This window comes from Ursus arctos, unplaced genomic scaffold (assembly GCF_023065955.2).
Source record: "Ursus arctos isolate Adak ecotype North America unplaced genomic scaffold, UrsArc2.0 scaffold_14, whole genome shotgun sequence".
Lineage (NCBI taxonomy): Eukaryota > Metazoa > Chordata > Mammalia > Carnivora > Ursidae > Ursus > Ursus arctos.
Genome location: NW_026622808.1, coordinates 2396294 through 2411062, shown reverse-complemented (window position 1 = coordinate 2411062; position 14769 = coordinate 2396294). Strand labels below are relative to the sequence as shown.

The 14769-nt window shown below is 44.3% G+C and overlaps 1 protein-coding gene across 4 annotated transcripts in view; it reads left to right on the top strand.

Annotated features, from left to right (window-relative positions):
* The first annotated feature begins 1092 nt into the window (after window positions 1–1092).
* ULK2 (unc-51 like autophagy activating kinase 2) overlaps window positions 1093–14769 on the top strand; it is a 79236-nt gene continuing 65559 nt past the window's right edge. For 3 of the 4 annotated variants that reach the window (XR_008959015.1, XM_026521098.4, XM_026521099.4), the window contains exons 1-3: window positions 1093–1704; window positions 2930–3022; window positions 4158–4199. Coding sequence is in view for 2 of the 4 variants with exons in the window: in XM_026521098.4 (XP_026376883.1) it covers window positions 1615–1704; window positions 2930–3022; window positions 4158–4199 (225 nt within the window). In the remaining 2 variants the exon portion in view is untranslated. Of the gene's footprint in view, window positions 1705–2929; window positions 3023–4157; window positions 4200–5007; window positions 5049–14769 lie in introns of those variants that run through there. The other variant, XM_044391823.3, reaches the window with a different exon arrangement.

Below are 14769 nucleotides of genomic sequence, written 5' to 3'. Positions count from 1 at the left end.
GATTTCCATAGTGTCCAACACTCACCTGGGCTAGATTTTGAGATAGGGAGAGAATGACGTAGGTGTGCACAGAAGGGAGAGCAGAAATCCAAGACCCAACGTTTTGAAGGTTGGAGGAAGGGAGGGGCTTCCTCTGAGAATTCCTGCTGGAGGTTCTTAGGGTCTCTGGGTCGCCTTCGGGTGTTTGCCGGGAGGACCTGGGGGGGGGTGATTGTAATTCTGGTGATAACGGACAACCTGAGAGCAGATATACTAAACGACTGAACATACCGGGATAGTATGGGGCCTGAGTTTTCTATGATATTTTGCAGTTTATTGTTTATAAAATAGTTTTGTAAGACACTTCCTTGAGGGAAAGTTGCCAAATAAATTCTTTGACATTTGAACTTCAATAATCAGGTAGAAAAGCAAGCTCCCTTAAAGCCTCAAAGGGAAGCCTGAGATCCAACTGGCAGGATACCTCGTGGCTGGAAGCAGGGGTTCCCATTATCAGAGCCGTGGAAAATGTATTCAATACTGAGTCTGCGTGCAAAAGCATTTTTACGGGAAAAGGATCCTGAGCTGTCATCGGCTTCTCACGGAACTCAACGGACCCCAAACTGTGCAGAACCCCTGCCCGACACCATCTCTTCAGGGACCCTGGGAAGTAAACCCAGAAGGGTCGGGGAAGACCCGCAGCTTGGCAGCACGACCTCGCTTTCAGAGCGCTCCGGGAAAGCCGGGCTCTAGGAGATGCTCCTTGCCCTGACCGGTTCCCTGGGGTCCATCCTGCACAAGGGATGCCCGGTCCCTCCTGCGGTTGGGAGTTTAAGACCCGCTTCCCCGACGCCCGCCTCGCAGCCCGGGGCGTGGCACGCTCGAATCTGCTCCCAGGCCCAGGGCGAAGGCTGAAGCGGGTAAGGAGCTGTGGTTCCAGCGGCTCGCATCCCAATTCTCCGCTTGGGCCAGTGACTGGGGGACTGGCCTCGACGGCAGCGCCGCGCCCCGGGGCGCGCGCGCACTCATTTTCCTGGCGGAGGGAGCGGGCTTCGGCGGGCGCTGCGTCCTACAAGACGTGCTGACGTCGCGGAGGGCCGGCAGTCGGCTCGGGAGCGGCCGGCGCGCGCGCGTGTGCGTTGAACGCCGCTGCGAGGCAGGGAGGCGCGCAGGGACGGTGGTTGTGCTGGTCCTAGGGCGGCGGCCGCCACCGCAGCAGCACCCCGGGCTGAGGGGGCCGACGCGGCCGGACGAGCTGGGGATGGGGAACACCGGGCCCCGCACCTCTCCCGGGCGCGTGTGCGGCTCCGGGGGCGCACAGTGACGGCTGCGGCGCCCCTGGCTGGGCAGCGCTGAGGCCGCTTCGCCAAGGGAGCCTTCGGCCGGCGGCGGGCCGGGCCATGAGGAGCGGCCGGGGCCGGGCCAGGCCTCGCTGACCCCGGCCCCGCGCGGAGGCCTCCCCTGTTTCCGCTCCGGCCTCTCGGCATGAGCGTCCGCCCGGGCCGGGGGCCGCGGCTGCCCCAGTCCGGCGGCTCGCGGGCGCTCTCCGGGCCGGCGGGCCCGCGGTGCTGAGCCCGGCCCGCCTCGCTGCGCTGCCCGCCCGCCCGCGCGCCCGCTGTATGCCCCGGGGGCGCGGCCATGGAGGTGGTGGGCGACTTCGAGTACAGCAAGAGGGACCTCGTGGGACACGGGGCCTTCGCCGTGGTCTTCCGGGGGCGGCACCGCCAGGTGAGCCCCGCCGGCCGGGGCGAGGCCGGGGTCTGCGGGCCGCGGCACCTCTGCTGCCCTCCCACCCGCGCGGCCGCGGCCGGACTGGGTGGTCCTGAAACTTGGCGACGCCGCGGGCGCGCAGGCCCCCCTGGGTTGGCTCGCCGCCCTGAGGCCTGCCATTGTGCGCGCTGTCAGTGTCTCGGGGTTTGTTTTGGTCGGGCGAGGATTGTTTTGAGGCCGAAGCCGCTAGGCAGCGCTCCACCTACCGACGGGCCGCTCGGCCTCTGATTTCCTCCTTGCAGAGTGCCTGGTAACCAGAGTGCGCTTAGGGGCTCACCCCCCTGGCCCGCCCGGTCGTGCCTTTCCCCCTGAATGTGTCCGGGATCCGAATCCGAAAGGACTGCACGGTCCCCTGCCCGGCTCGGGCGTGGACGCGCCTTAGGTTTTTCCGCGCCCTGGGCTGCCAAGGCTTGTCACTTTTGAGGTCGATATTTGCAGACCCAGCGGAAAACGGGCCGGCTTCCCGTTAGCCCGAGACTTTCTCAAACTCGGGGGGTGTCACATTTCCCAGCATTGGTCCGTCTACACCCGGACGAGCCCGTCCCCACCTTCCCGACCTGAGGTTAGCTAGGCGGGTGGAAAAGATGGGTTGGACGCTTCATTTTTCAATCCAAGTAAACATGAATGCAGGTTCAAAAATGTTTTAAATCGTGTTTCCAAATAGGGTCCCACGAGGTTTTCGAATCCAAAGAATTTGGAAGAGCATCTAGGGAGTGGAAATAATCAAAGGGGTTTGGTAGTCCTGGGTGTTGGCAAGGGGCCTGTTAAAAGTGGGCTGGTTTTGTTGCTTATCAGAGTAATAAAAACTGCTTTCCTTTATTATGAGAATAACTGAAAACTCGATAAAAAGTAATTAAGACAGGGTTAAATCTTGCCAAGCTATCAAATACCACCTTCCAGTGTATTATCCACATTTCTCCATAACTTTAAAGTGGTTAAAAACTTTGTCCTTTGTTTCACTTCATGCTACTTACTACGTGGTCTTCATATTTATTATTTTTAGTGGTTGTCTTGCGAGACATTAGCTTGTAATTTATGAAATCATTTTCCTATTGTTGGAGATTCAGATTCTTTTCCATCCCCCCCCCCCCAGTGTTTATGAATTTGCTAAAAATACCTTTGTGCTTGTAGATTATGTTTCTATAAAATAACTTCCCGGAGTAACACTATTTTTCCTTTCCAGAAAACCGATTGGGAGGTAGCTATTAAAAGTATTAATAAAAAGAACTTGTCAAAATCACAAATACTGCTTGGGAAGGAAATTAAGATCTTAAAGGTATGTTGCTTTATGTGATATTTCATACTGGGTTAAAACTTACTTTAAGTTAATACATGATGACATCTTTTGTAATGTTGGTCGTTGGAGCCAAGTTTGAGAATTTTCACCTGTTGCTCTCATTTTTGCATGCTCAGTTTTTTGAGACGTTTGAGTACTCGGAAGCTATTTTTAAGAATAGATGTTTGTGGCTTGTGGCCAGTGCTTTGAGGGATTCTGTGAAGACTGATTTTAGCTTCTCCTAATTTCTTCTTTTCCCTAGTTATTGTGTTACTGTTTGAGAAGAGGCACACCCTTCTTATCCATTATTTAGCTCTTCTCTTGATCCCTTTCAGGTGACACTTAAGTGTTTGGGGGGGACTGGGGGCAGATGGAATCTTTCCTCCTTGTAAATTGAAAAAAAAATTATTTGCCTTGGAAGTGGTCTTTTTAGATCACTCACAAGCAGTGTTATTCAAGTGAGGTGCTTTGAGGGGGAAAAAAAAAAGGTCTCCTAGTCAAATATGTGTGGAAAATCCTGTTTACTGCATACTTCTTGGGAGAGTCGCAAAGCACTTTGCTCGGTAAAGAAAAATCTGAAAAATTGCGCAATGAAGAAACTGGCTTAGGTGTATTTAACTCCGTGTTCCCCGAGCTATGTGAACATAGAGCGCTCACCTCACACCAGCTTTCATGGAAATTTCTACTCTAAGGAGCTCTTTGGTAGGAATTACAGCTCTTTGAGCTAAGAATTATGCTTCGTTTTCTTTCAGGCAAATAATGTGCTCTTTAAAAGCACTTTGGAATTTTATGCCTTTATTGTTGTTAGAACTGTATATTGAATTTGAGAGACTCCCAGAGAGTCTGTGGCCATAGTAACTGTGACATTTATTTTGTAAATGAGAGTACTCACCTTGTTAAGAGTCTAAGAAATGATCGTGGTGAAAAAACATTTAGGGCTCAAGGAAAGTTTGATCAGGCACCTTTCCTCTTGTTCTTTTGTAGTTTGAATTGTTCTAATCCAGTAATGGAAGTGTAGTATATAGAAAGAGTATCTAGTACATGTGTGTGTATACTTAAGTTAATATTTATTTGGATATTGAAACATATTTATTAAGCAGTCACAAATATTTTAAATTCTCAATTTCCTTAACAGGAACTTCAGCATGAAAATATTGTAGCGCTCTATGATGTTCAGGTACCTTATTATTTTATTATTATTTTTCTAATTCGCATGTCAGTAAAGAACTTCGCTGTTTCATACAAATTTAAGTGAACTGTAGTAGAAATAGAAATTGCCTTATTCTTGTTGGAAAGGTATATAGTTTGAGTTACATGTTTTTCACCTAAGAAATTGTTTAAAGTAGTGTAGAGGGATAGGAGAAATAACGTGCTGCATGAGTACAGTTCTACTATAGGAGTAGTGTTGGTGTCGGTCAAGTAGACGAATGTTGATACCAGATCTAGCATTTCTTCTTTTTTCCCCTAGCATTTCTGTAATAAATGTAGAAAGGACTGCTGTGGGCTATTTAAAAATTAGATAGAGCTTTTTTCTTATTGCAAAGCAACATTTGCTAATTGTAGAGGTATTAAAAAATAAATAAAAACAAAGAAAGCATGCATATACACCACCCTGATTTATCTGTGACTATCACCGTGGCATAGAGTTGAGTCGCATTTTATTTGGAGGTGGGAAAGCAAGGTTCTGAAGTTCTCTTCTAAGGTAACATTTCCCCTTGGAAATCCTTTTAAAAATCCCAATTTTGGAGAAAATTACTATTGGGGGGGGGCAGAGCACCAGCGTAAGTAGTTGCCTTATATTTAGGGGCCATATTATGTTTTAAATTCTAGAACTACTCTTGTCTAGTGCGGTATCCACTGTGTGAGAGCCACGGCGATCTGAGATCTACAGAGGGGGGCAGCAGACTCAGCTTCTCCCTGGATTCTCACTCCAAAGCAGACAGGAGTGTATGATTTACGTTATTTCCTTCTTTTGTTTTTTTTAGTTTGGACAGTTGAATTCCAGTAAAGCAAATGGATATGTTATGTGAGTCTGCTGTATGTGTTTCTAGCTAAAACCTTTTCTGTACACACTTGCATTACTCGAATTCATTTGTTTTGTAAGGTTTGGCGTGGCTGCTATGTGCCAGGCATTGTCCTAAGGGCTAGGATAAGGCAGTGAGTAAAACAAAGTCCTTGCTTTCAGAGTGCTTAGTTTTAGTGGGGTGAGACGAAATGAACTGTTCTTCTCGTGCTTCTTTTTTGTATGTAGTGATTTTTCACGTAGTCCTATCACATTACAAAGTATTTGAACCCAAGTTACAAGATTTTTTTTTCCATTATAGAAAAGTGCTGTGAGGATAATATATAAGTTCTGAACATAGCTGGGATTATTTACATTCAATTTCTAGCACTGGAATTACCAGGGCAAATAAGTCTGCACACGGTTTTAAAGTTTTTGATTGGAGAGTGTGATTACTCTCCCCCAAAATTGCAATTTAAATTTCATGTGCAGACTGTGTGAGTGCTGTGAGGTGTATTTTATTACCTGTTTGAATGGGTGTAACTCATTCCTTCATCCAAGAAATTCAAAGCAGCGTAGAAAGAAAGGGGAAGAAACTTTCAAGTCAAAACTAAACTTATCTCCCCATCCCTAGTTGAACTGTTGATTCTCCTCAGAGCTGTTTGTGTAGTTTGTCTTAGTCTCTGGAGACAGAGGGCACCAAGTGGTACAAGTCAGTGCCTGGTACAAAAATTGTTAAATAATATTAACTCTTAATTTCCCATTTTTCAAGAAGCACAGAAAACCCTATCAGTTGCAAAGTACATTTTACTTTTAGAAAATAGAGTATACTTAGATTTCATTCTATTAGAAAAATATTTTTAAGTACTAGCTTTGGTTGTAGAGTGAGATATCTAGGAGGAATATGTACTCAAAAACCTGAGTTATCAAACAATCAGGAAGTTCAAGGTGACCGCATTAAAATGTTTCTATGTTGTGCCTTGTCTACCACTGGAAATACATAAATGTAAGAAATATCAGTCAAATAAATACACTCCTGAGCTTTTGGCTAATGAGTAAACAGAATCTTGGTGTATATTTTAGATTTGCTTCCTTAATTTTAATTGTTTACTGTATGTTTGTGGAGACAGTACAGTAATTTTATCAACTTGAACATCTTTTTTCCTGGCCATCAGTTTTGGAAATCTGTCTAAAGTTTATGGATAAACTTTAATAAATTGAGAACTTGACATTGTAAAAAATCAGGTTTCAGTTTAGATGACACCTAAAAAGCAACACACTTTCCCTAATTAAAAAATTAACATATCCCCATAGTTAAAATAATCATTATGAACATGAATAAATTAGGAAAGAAGTAGCAATTTTCAGAGATAACCACCGTTACCTTTCTTTTAGAGTTTTCAACGTGTGTGTGTGTGTGTGTGTGTGTGTGTGTGTGTGTGTGCAGCTATAATCATTTATACTTAGTTTTTAAGCTTTTCATTGTGAGGAACTTAATAATAGTGTTTTTACATAAATGCAGCTTATTTAATTAGACTTAGTGTATTTTGGATACCTTTTCATATCAACATAGTACTCTAGGGCTAAATGATAATTTACTTAAAACCCAGTTGTGGCCATTTGGGTTGTTTCTTATTTTTCCCTGTTAGAAACTGTGCTGCAGAGAAAGCTGTGTACGTATCTTTGCTTGTTTGAATGAGTGATCCTGTAGACGAAATTCCTTGTCGTCTGGTCAAAGATATTAGCATGTTGCCTTTGCAGAAGGTTGTACCGATTTATTTTGATTTGATGACCTGTTGTTTTTTTTTCCTTAAATCATTAGTGCATTGACCGTCCTCATGTTTTATTTGCCTTTTTGTCTTTCTTCTGTGACTTTCCTGTTGCTGTTCTGTGATGCTTCTGTCGTGTTCATTGTTCTTACTGATTCCTTTGGAATTAGTGTTTCTTGGACCAGTTAATGAGAAAAATAGAGGAGTTTAGTGGCGAACAAAATAGAAATGGTCCTTGCCCTCGTGGGGCTTCCCGCATATTGGGGAAGAGGACATGAAGCAAATAGCTGCTTATTCTAAGTGTGCACAGTGCCATGAGGGAGAGGAGGACAGTTGAAGACCTTTGAGAGAAAAGCCTGTGGGGGTGAGGGGAGTAGGGCTCCCCACTTTGTGGGCTGGGGAAGACTTGGTGAAGAAATGGTGTTTAAGCTAACTTGATGGAAGAGTGGGAGACGGCGGGGCTTGGGTAGGTGGGAGAAGAGCAGGTAAGCACCCCAAGCAGAGGAAGTCTTCTCTGTAGAGCAGACAGGAAGGATGAAGCCTGGGTGGGGGATGGGAGTGTGGGGGGGGCAGTGAGGGGAGGGTAGTAGGAGATGATGCTGGCCTGATGTTGGCAGGGCCCACATGCAGTCTTGATTCTGAGGGCAGAGCTAAGCCATTGAAGCGTTTTAAGAGCAGGAGAGTAATATCATGATGCTGTTGAAAAGATACCTATCTTTGAGCCTTCTGGGCATGAGAGAAGTATTGTCAGTTAGCGGTACTTCACCTGCGTATTTGTCCCTTGTCTGCATAAATATCCACCACTAGGTAATTTTTAGTGTTGCGAGAAAAAGATGATTCATTTAATAAAATGGTGCTGGCAAAACTGAGATATCTGAGAAAAAATAAAGTTGGATCCCTGTTCTCATCATTTTCCAAAGGAATTAAAGGCTTAAATATATAAAATAAAGAGAAGAATCTTAGAATAATGTATATTTTTTAAGATTTTATTTATTTTTTTGAGTCAGAGAGAGAGAGGGGCGGAGAGTTGAGGGAGAGGGAGAAGCAGACTCCCCACTGAGCAGGGAACCTGATGCAGAAATCGGTCCCAGGACCTGGAGATCACGACCTGAGCCGAAGGTGTATGCTTACTGACTGAGCCACCCAGGCATCCCAAGAATCTTAGAATAATATTTAGATGACTATATATAACCAAGAGTTGGAAGGGTATTTTAAATCAAGAAACTCATAAACTATAGGAGTAGGGACATATAAAATTTTTTAAAACTTGCTTTATGGCGAATAGTACCATGACCAAATTGACAGCCATTAAAAGGAACAAACTTGATACCTGCCACAGCATATGAATTTTAGACGTTATGTTTGTGTTTAAATGTCCCGACTGGACGGAAGCCCGCGGTGCTGCAGACCCTGAGAGAATTCACTTGGGGCAGAACAAAGGAGATAGGAGTTCATTGAATACACCGCAAGGAAGCAGCAGGCAGGGCAGCAACGGAGAGACTGTCTTTGGAGGAAGCAGTGGTGGGGGCTGTAGTTATAACGCAGAGTGAAGAGGTAGGGGAACATATGGAATTTTCCCATTTTTGGTAACTGGTTGTAAGTAGCTCATTGGTCACTTAGGGTCTGTGCTCTTTCGGAGGTGCGAGGTGCTTCGCTTAATGAGCCTGTTTGCATTCAGCTCGGTGGTCACTGTGGGCCTTTTGCCTTGCTCAAGTTTCCATTGTTCAAGCCTGTTGCCTGAAAGTGGCCTCTACAGTGTTGAGAAAAAGAAGCCAGCCATATACAGCTACTGTATGATTCTGTTTTTGTGAGTTCCAAGAAGAGGCAAAACTGAGTGAGGGTGGTAGGCGTCGGGGAGGGAACAATAGAGGGTGCCTCTGGGGAGGTGGGGAGAGCAGACGGGATGAGAGAACTTTCTGGGATGATGGAAATGATCTGTATTTTGATTGGAAGGGTAGTTACATGGGTCTGTGCATTTGTCACAACACATTGAAATGTACACCTCATTTCATGTATGTTAATGAATGTACGTTATACCATAATAAATGAGAAAGTGTTTACAGCACAACAGATAACGGGCTAATATCTCAAACATATAAATCCTCTCACAAATTGGTAAGGAAAAGATAACCCAAAGAGATAGTAAGCAAAGGATATAAATTGTTTATTCTCGTAAGAGAAACAAAAACGGCTGATGTATGAAATGATATTCATGAACAAGTAGTCAGGGAAATGTAAATTAAAGTCACAGTGAGGTGTCACTTCTCACGCATCCCTTTGGCAAAATTAAAAAGTGCCTCAGTTCTTACTGGTGACATTGGGGAGGAGGTGTAAAAGATTCTCATGGATTACTGGTAGAAATGTGAATTGTTAGAACATTTTTGGTATGCTGTCGGACAATATTTTGCTTCCACACCCTGTAAGAATATCCTTAGCATTGCAGTCAGAATAGTCCCAGTGATGTAAGTCAGGGCTTGTTAGTCCTCTGCTCGGACTCCCCATTTTTATCAAAGTAAAAGCCAAAGTCCTTATTTGCACAGCATGACCCTATTATCTCTGACCCCGTCTCCTGTTTCTCTGTGCTTGCTGCTTCTCCCATCCACATGGACCTGCAGTATGGTCCCCGTAGCAGTCCTTTCTCAGGGCCCTCTTCTTCCTTTTCGCGAAGACCTTGCTTCCCAGATACACCGTATATACAGATATTTCTCTATCTCTGTGGTATGTATAGATATATTCCCAACCTTCTTGAGGTCTTTACTCAAGTGTTATGTTTTCAATGAATACATTTCAGCTTGCTTTAGCCACCCTCGTTAGAATTACAATCCCCTCCCCAGCACTATCTCCCTTCCCGACTTATTTTTCAAAGCACACATCCCGCTCTGACATATTGTATATACTCAATTCTTCTGCTTGGTGTCTCTCCCTGACTCTGACCTCTGAGAAGTGAAGTTTAACAAGAATAGGGCATTTAACTGTGCCTGCTCGCGGCTGTCCCTCAGGACCTGGGACTGGGTCCTGTGTCTAGTGGGCAGTTAAAAATATCTGAATGAAGAGAAGTATCTGTTGCCGTTAGAAATACTCACCTTTTACTAAGGAGAAGGTTACGGGAAGATACACCAGGTGGAAATATTGACTGTTTAGAGGGGTAGAGATAAGCAAAAAGGTGGAAATGGATGATGTTACAATGTACAATAATGCAAATATATGCTCCATTTGCACATGAGTGTGTGTCAACAGGTGCACAAAAGCATAAGCCCTCACGTCAGTCTCAGGTGGTGACATTAAGGTGACTGTTTACTTCTTTCAAGTGTTATGTATCTTAAGGTTTTGCAATAAACACTTTATAACTGAGGGGGAAAAGCAATTTTCTCTTTTTGTGGGGGAGTTTTCACTTTTGCTTTCTTCTGTAATCATTGGGCAGTCTTCTGATTATGAATTTGCATTCAGGTCCTTCAATGCCAGTGAGTATTAGATTTCACCATTATGGTTACAAAAAGGACTATTCTCCATTATAAATCAGTCAGCATAGACCTTTATTAAAGTAGGTAACATTGGCGACTCTGGAGAATGGGCACAGGTGGATACGGGGCCACCATGTAGGAGGTGTCTGGGTGACAGCAGTAGCACCCCTGGAAAGGGAGAGGCCTGGACAGATGGGTGAGACATTGAGGAGATAGGGCTGATAACAGCTGTGTGAGGCCAAGATGAGGAAATCTGAGTTGACACCTCTTTGTTGTAGGTATTGAAATGTTTTCCCCAGTTTGTCTGCCTCTGTTTTCTGGGGGGGCAGGGAGGAGGGGATCTTTAGCATCTCTTCGGTATATGGACGTTCTTGCGTCGTGCAATTTGTCCATCTGTTCTTTAATGGTCTCTAGGTTTCATATCATAGAAGGATTTCTCCACCTTGGGATTATAAAAATGGCCCTCCCTTGTTTTCTTCTAGTAGTTATGGTTTTGGTTTTTCATATTTATATCCTTGGTCTCTGGAATTTATGTGCAGAGAAATGATATGGGGTCTCATCTTATTTTTCAGAGGAATATCCCAAACTTTTACCTGCCATTGGTGTAACTGCAGAAGAGGGTGAAACCTTCCGTGGGACTGTTGCAAAGAGGCAATTTGAAGAATTATGGGCAAATCAGGTTTAGATTAGGGAGGTACTTTGTTATCACTTCTTAAGTTTGTAACGGGGGCCTAAGGGTGCAAGAGCACCTGGCTCTGGGGGTCCCGAATGGACCAGGTTTGACCACTCGCCACTGACAAAATTCAAAGGCAGAGAAATGAGTGGTGTTGAAACAAGAAAGGGATTTATTTCAGGCCGACACTGGGAAGACAGCCGAGTAACTCTCAAAAGATGGTCTCCAAAGTGCTGCAAATAACTTCTAGGTGCATACAAGGAAAATGTGGGGCAAAGGTTGGTGGGTACATGCAGGTGGGCAGGAAAGGTCAGGTCAGTCATTGTCTTGGTGTCAATCACAAGGGGTCTTGCTGGCCATGGGGCAGTCCCTGTTGCTGCTTTTGCCCTTCAGGTCTTTTGCCTGAGTTGAGATAAACTGGAAAGGAGAATTTAATCAATGAGAACGTGCAGGCTGAGGTCCGAATGGAGTTAGTTGGCGTCCTCTTTCAGGTTTGACAGATCACTGTTATATTCCAGTGCTTTTTTTTTCCGCCACCACCAAGCCATCCACTCGATTCTAACACTGTCTACCTGGAGTTAGCATCAGATTCGGCATGTTAAGGACTTTGCCCTACAAGACTGCACCCCCTGCCCCGCGCCCCCCACCCCAATTTTAGACACCCGGTCACAAGTCCCAGTTGTCATCTGAGTCTCTGACCAACCAGCTATAGATCAGAGGTACCAGCAGCCGCCTCCTTGGATTTGATTAATTGCTAGCGTGGCTCGCAGCGCTCAGAGAAACATTTCACCTGCTAGATTATCTGTTTATTATAAGAGGATATAAAAGAATATAACTTAGAAACAACCAGATGGGAGAGATGCACAGGGTGAGGTATGTAGGAAAGGCAACCACTCTCTCCACATTCCTCTGAGCCCCATCCTTTCGGGCTTTTATGGAGGCTGCAGTATATGGGTTCGCTACATTAAATCATTGGCCACCGGTGATTTAACTCAATCTCTAGTCCCTCTCCTCTCTCTGGAAGGTGGGGTGGGGAGTGGTGGGGCTGAAATTTCCAACCCTCTAATCCAGCTGTTGGTTCCTCTGGCAATCCAGCCCCTGTCCTTAGGTGACCTGGGGTTTTTCCGAAGGTCACCTCGTTAACATAACAAAAGAGCCCTTCATCTCTGATCCCGTAGGAGGTTAAGGGATCTTCTTTATTCTTTTACAAGATAACCCATAGGAGTCATCTAAGGGGTGGAGAATGATCAGGAAAAGTAGCAGAGAAGTGGTGAGGGATGGGTTTTAGGAGCCCAGACTTTTTCTTCAGTCTTTCTCTCTTTCTGAACTGTTTTGTTACTTAATGTTTCTCCCCTTCTGATCCTGAGCATCTGAATTCTGCTGGAAAGAACACCTAGTCATGCTCTCTGATTCTTCAATTCACTTTATGTGTATTATTTTTTCGAATTACAAAAGTAATAGGCCCTCGGGGAAAAACAATTTAACTAGTCTAGCAGTATATAAAGTAAATAAGAGATGCCCTCTTCTGATAGCTCCCTTTATTTCTTTCTCCAGAAAAAACCCCCTGCTGTGCGTCCTTCAAAAGACTTTATTTTTTATTTATAAACACCACCCTCTTGGTAAAGGGAGATGATAACCCAAGCCTGCTTACTCATACGATGCTATGAGGCTGGCTAGTACCATGTAGCCCCAAGGAGAATAATTCTGAGGATTGTGTTTTTACTTGAACAGATTGTTGTTATGTTTATTTCATCTAAATTTTTGTATACTAGCATAGAGTTCTTCATAATAATACCTTTTTTTTTTCCTTCTTGGGGATTTTCTGTCTTATTAAGGAATTTGAGTAGGAAAATGATAAATCGAAATTCATTGTGTTTAATTTTGTGGATGGAAGTTGCTGGAGAGGAGTTGAGGATGAGGATTTCCTGACTTTAGAAAAGGAGATCAGGTGTGTGTTCAACTTTGGGAAACCCTCCGTGGTCTAGCTCACAGGCCTCTTGGCCTCATTCCTCGGCCTTTTTGACCCTCCAAGTATCTCTTCAGGTTCTTCCCTGGTGCCCCAGTACCGTCGGAGTTTCACTTTGTCCATAGATGACTTGATTGGTTGTTTTCTCTTTTCTTTTTGCCGATTCTTTCCCGGCTCTTGGAGCTACTCGTGCTCCGGATTACTTAGATCCTCACTTAAAAGATGCACTGTTTTGTAGTGGAGGCCTTTAAGGAGCAGGGGTGTTCAAGAGAGAGTGACCGAACTTTTGGAGGTTTGTACTGCTTTAAAGGTGGGCAAGAGAAGATTTGCGTGAGAAATCAAGGATGTTAAAATATTTCTTCCCATGTCTTCGTGCGGAGTAAACAGTTTAGCCTTCCCTAAGGAATTCCTAGTTGTCTTTTCTCTTCAGTAGTTAGGATATGGTGCTATTATATGATTAAACAATACTGATTTGAGATAATATTTTTGTACTTTGTCTTGAGAAGAAGAAAACAGTGGTTTGATGATATCTCAGTATTTTTAGGGATGATAGGGCATTTTGGTCTGGATTTGATCAGGTTAGATGGCTAAACAGACTGATTCACCACAGAGATGATTTAGCTAAATTAGAAATAGATTTTTGTTTTTGTTTATGATAAAAGGAAATAAGTATTTCTTACAGATTTGCTTTTCTAGCCTGCTGGGAGCGGACGGTTCCCCACTTCCTTCCTGCTCATGGGAGTGCTGCTGTTTAGGGAAACCAGCTGTCTGTTTTCGGCTTTCGGCTTGGCTCTCCATGCCGCGTGTGATCCTGCTTGGGCAGCACTGTGGTTTCTGGTTCCCCGACACAGAGCACAAGGCACTGCCATTCTTCTGAACTTCCAAATGCCTCCATGTGCGGGCGGGGGGCTCAAAGAATTGGGCACAATGTGTTTTAATTTTTTCTCGTCCTCTGGAGAATTAAGTGAAGTAAATCATCCCAAGTCACTGAGTTTCTTGCAGAGCATAATTTGGGTCTTGACTCGTGGCGTCCAGACCCTTGGCGAGCACCGTGGAACCGCTTTGTGGCAGCCCCTTGTATTGCTCCTCGTTGCACAGAAGTGCTCTAGACTAGAAGTGCTGAGACACCAGTTTTTGTTTCTAATCTGTGGGAACTGATAGTTTATAAAACCCAATAAAAACAAACTGTTGTAAAAATGAACTGAAAAAAGGACCTGCAAACAGATGTCCAAAGTTTTTATTATTAGGTTTAGCAGACATAAAATTATTTTGTTAAATTACTTTAAGCCTTTTAAAATTTCTTACGTTTAGTTTCTGTAATCACCTCACTGTGGGCTGGTACCAGATAATTCACTGATTGGCCCTGACTGCTGAAGCACACTCGGAGGGGTGCTGCCTTACCTCTCCTCTTGTCCTCTGATACAGCTCCTCAGCCTTGTTTAGGGTATCAGTGAGGCCAAGTGCTTTTGGGAAGGGCTGTGTCTATCTGAACACTGTCTCCAGTTAGGCTATAGAAAGCACAATTTACAATTTAATTAACATTGTAAAAATTGTTTTTGAAGAATCATGAAGCCAGTCTTTGAATTACCCAAGCAACAGATCTGGAGCTGTATGACTTTGAGAGACTTAGTAAAATTTCTTTAATCAGTTCCTTAAAAATCAGTCTGTTACCAAGACATGTGAGGAAATAAATGTCTTTCCTTTGCCAACAATTCCCAGGTAATGTGGTTGCCTCCAAATAAACGTAAGAATCAGAAAAACAAAAAACTAACCATCCTGGGTCATGTATTCCAGAAATCAGATTGTTCATTTAGTGTTGTTAGCTAGGGTTACCGAGTCATTGCTCAAATCATAAACTTTTCAAAGTGGAAGTGCT